General features: G+C 59.4%; 1 protein-coding gene across 1 annotated transcript in view; it reads left to right on the top strand.

The window, feature by feature from the left end:
- NES (nestin) overlaps positions 1 to 2,579 on the top strand; it is a 7,182-nt gene extending 4,603 nt beyond the window's left edge. The window contains exon 5 of the mRNA XM_042894535.1: positions 4 to 2,579. Coding sequence (XP_042750469.1) covers positions 4 to 2,124 — 2,121 coding nt within the window. The 3' untranslated portion in view covers positions 2,125 to 2,579. The remainder of the gene's footprint in view (positions 1 to 3) is intronic.
- Positions 2,580 to 4,204: the final 1,625 nt, after the last annotated feature.

Genomic DNA, 4,204 nt, shown 5'->3' with positions numbered 1-4,204 from the left:
GAGGAACATGGGGACCTGCAGGAGGAACATGGGGACACCCAAGATGAACATGGGGACACCCAGGAGGAGCATGGGGACCTGCAGAAAGAGTATGGGGACACCCAGGAGGAACATAGGGACCTGCAGGAGGAACATGGAGACCTCCAGGAGGAACATGGAGACCTCCAGGAGAAACACAGGGACCTGCAGGAGGAACATAGGGATCTGCAGCAGGAGCATGGGGACTTGTGGGAGGAACATGAGGTCTTGAAGGAAGAACAGGAGGACCTGCAGGAGGAACATAGGGATCTGCAGGAGGGGTCTGGAGACCCTCAGGAGGAACCTGGGGAACCTTGGGTGCAGCGTGGGGAACAGGGCTCTGCAGAGGATGGGCTGGAGCAGGAGATGGTGCTGCAGCCAGGAGAGGGGGCACGGGGCAGGGAAGAAAATGACATTGACCAAAAGCAGCAAGCACAGGACTGGGAAGAGACAGCGGAGGATGAAGAGGAGACAGAAGTCAATGCTGTCACATCCCAAGAGCCAGCCCAGGTGGATGACAACCCACACGCAGAGGCAGCAGAAGATGAGGAGGGAGATGTCACGTCACCAACAGCAACGGAGGAAGCTCAAGAGGGTGAGGATGACAGAGATGCTGGGAGCGAGGTGAAAAGCCAGCAGCAGCCACAGGGCATAGTAGGACAGGAGGCTGAGCCAGCCCCAGGGCAAGAGGAAATCAGGTATGGGGACACTGGGGAGGCACCAGGGGACCCACAGGAGCCAGCTGAGGCGCTGGAGGTGCAGGATGAGGAGCTTAGCTCGGAGCCCATTGAGAGAGGCAGCCCAGACACTGCAATGCTGCAGCAGGATCTGGGCAGTGGGGCAGAGAGCGATGAGCCCATGAAGGAAGACATTCAGTCAGAGGATGCTCAGTTGGATGAGCCCAAGCCGTGCAGGATGGAATTAGAGGACACGCTGCTCAACAGCACGCCGCTATGTGCACACAGCGAGGAGGTGCTGGAGTCTGATCCAAACCCTCCATCCAGTGGAGGGGATGGGGAAACAGAACCTGAAATGGCTCTGGAGGAGGAAGGGGAGCTGAGAGGGGGTGATGAGGCAGCGGTTCATGCAGAGCCAGAGAGCTGTGAGGAGTCAGGGATGGAGCTGAGCTCTGCGCCAGAATGCACTGAGGAGGAGGAAGGGTACTTCACAGTTTCTGCTCCCAACCAAGAGGGGTCCAGCATCGAGGAAGCTGAGAACTCAGAGGAATTTGAAGAAATTAAAGTTGAAGCAGCAGAAGACAGAAAGGATGAACTAACAGTGCCTGCAGAAGCCTCTCCGGTGCTAGAGGATGAAGGACACTTGGAGTTACTTGGGGGGGAAGCTGAAGATGTGAAAATGCCCACGGGAGAACTGGAGATACCAAAGGAGGAGGATGAGGAGGATGCAGGGCGTTTGGCTGCTGAGCTGGAGGAAGGACTGGCTGTGTCTGTGGATGAGGGGCTGTCTGAGGGGCACACTGCTAAGACCGTCCTGGGTGATGAGGGCCTGGGGGAGGAGGACGTGCAGGATAGTGATAACTCCCCAGCCCCTGAGACCTCCAACACTGACCCCTCCAATGCTGACCCACCTCCAGGCACCATGCTGGAGCACGGATCTGGCATGGAGGCAGCTGAATATCTCCCCGATGTGCCCACACAGATGCCAGTGGACATCATGAAGGACTCGGATATCCTGGAAATAGTGGAGCAGGCCCTGGAGTTCAATCAGGAGCTGGTACTGGGAGCCAAGCTAGCCAAGGATGGGGAGGGGGATGGTGACACACAGCTCCCACAGGAGGAGGAAGGGGGGTCCTCACCCACCTCATCCAGTGATGAACAGCCAACGGTGCAGGAGGCGGTGGCAGAGCCGGAGCACACCAAGAACGGGGAGCAGAACGGGCTGCACCGGCAGGCCAGCCTGGAGGACCTGGCTGAATTCACTGAGGAGGGGCTGAATGGCATCACCCACCCTGAGGAAGCCCCTGCTGCCCACACCCTGCCCCTGCCCAGCAAGCACAGTGGGGCTGAGCCTGTCCCTCCGCTGTCTCCGCTGCAGGACCAAGTCCTGCACCCAGAGCAGGAGCCCTGGTCCTCTGGGGAGGAGTGATGGCGGTGGGACCCCCACAGCCCCACGACAATCGGACACCTCCCATAGCACTGCCTACGTAGCACACCTGTTTCCCTTTGGTTTGTAACATGTTTTGTGTGGGTTTTGCCTTGTTGAACGGATGTCCGGCACACGGCAACGCAGCTGAGTGAGGGGCCGCATCTTCACACCTCAGAGCAAGGAACCAAGCTCTTTCTCTGCCTCCAGATCCCACACTTGTGCTGGTTTCAGCCTCATTTTGTACCCCAGGTATTTAATTTAAAGGCTGCATCTCCTCCTTCCCCATTCAGCCCAGCCAGGTGCACGCAGTGTGATTTCCATACAGACTCACCTTTGTGCTGCACACTGGGATGTCCATCCCCAACCCACCCAATGCTCACAGCGCCGAGCCACGCCGGATGCATCCGTCCGCTGCATTGACACTAAGTTAATAAAGCATCGCCCTCCCACTCTGACCTGCCGTATCCCTGCTCTCATTCCTGTGGAGGGGGGGAGATGGATGGGGGAACCCATGGTTTTCGGGCATGTGGGGGTGCGGGGAGGATGTGGTGGTGTTGAGGCTGCTTACCCGTATCCCCAGCCCTAGGGATGCTGCTGGGCACAGTGTTGCATGGAGCAGGGGGACGGGTGCCAGCCCACCCCGACCCCATGCCAACACATTCAACAGTGAGACAGCAGAAAGCAGCTGCTATTGCTGCCTGAGCCGGGCACGCTGCCCACGAGGCTGCCCAGTACCCAAGCATCCCAACCCAGCCAAGGCACGTTGCTCCGGCCCCAATGGATGACACATCACCTCCTCTCCATGTGGCACCCAGAGGGGGTCTGAGAGGGGTGGGCAGTGGGGGGTGGGTGCCAAACTGATCCCCGGACGGCGCGGCTCAATGCCTCTTTTGTGCGTTGGGCAAGAAGGAACGCGCCGACGGCCAGAGAATGGGTGCCCTTATGTGGGCAAAGGGCTGAGTCACGGTGGGCAGGGGATGAGGGGAACCGGGTGGCATTGGCATGCAGCACTCAGCGCTGTGCTGCTCACCCACACGCTGGGTTCAGCCCTCCATGCCCCTGCCAGCACCGCGCGGAGCCAGGCTGTGATAAGGACCCTGCATTTATCTGCCTTCGCTGCACAAAGCCCCCGACCCCCTCCCCTGCCCACAGGCGATGGTTTCCTTTTAAGGACAAACTCGAACGAAGCGATACCATAAAAAAAATAAAAATAAAAAATCCCCTCTGATTAGTTTAATCAGGCACTGAGCCTGTGTTCAATCAGCCCCTGGCCCACAGCCGGCCCTGCAGAGAGGCCTGGGCAGCATCACCCGATGGCGGCTCGGTGATCCGCGGCGCTCCCCCCCCCCCCCTCCATCCCCAAAAGCTGTGGGGATGCTGTGGGGTGGGGGAGGTGAAGTGCTGGGCGATGCGGGGGGCGGCATTCCTCCCAAAATTAATACGCATTCCAGGCAGCCCAGTGCTGACAAAGAGACGAGGGGGGACAGATGGTGGGGGCAGCTCCCTCCTCACCCTGAGGAGGAGGAGGAGGAAGGGTCAAGGGCTGGGGGTCACTAGAGGGGTGGAGATGTGTGGCTGCGGGGCACTTGGCTGAAAGCAAAGCCCAGCCACGCTTGACCGGAGACAGCATAAAGTGCAAGAGTGGATGTCCTCAAATGGGACATGAGTGCCCCCAAAGTACCCCCTTTCTAGGGTACCAACCCCATGGGGATCCCTGTCTGCACACCCATCACCCCAGGGCGGGGATCACCCCATGCCTATCACCCGTGGGAGCACATATGCACTCTGCCAGCCAAAAGTCACTGGAGCAAAGCAGAGGCCGCCACCCGCCTCGTTAAATCCAACCAGCCGAGCACATCTAATCTAATCTGGGGGGCAATGGGGCTTTTGGGGGGTGGGGAGGGAGGTTGGCTGTTCAGGCCTGACCCCTGAAAACTGCTCACACACCGTAAAGGACGGAGTGTGTGAGCAGCACATGCAAGGGCTGGTGGGCACGGCATGGGCACGGCATGGGCCACTGTGCTGGCAAAGGGGATGCTTTAAGAGTCTCAAAGACCCCCTCAGCCTGGCCCCCTGCCAG

The sequence above is a fragment of the Lagopus leucura genome, unplaced genomic scaffold (genome assembly GCF_019238085.1).
Source record: "Lagopus leucura isolate 7727_CA_CO unplaced genomic scaffold, USGS_WTPT01 236-7_obj-0_obj, whole genome shotgun sequence".
Lineage (NCBI taxonomy): Eukaryota > Metazoa > Chordata > Aves > Galliformes > Phasianidae > Lagopus > Lagopus leucura.
The sequence above is the reverse complement of the archived record's forward strand: the minus strand, read 5'-3'. Positions and strand labels throughout refer to the sequence as shown.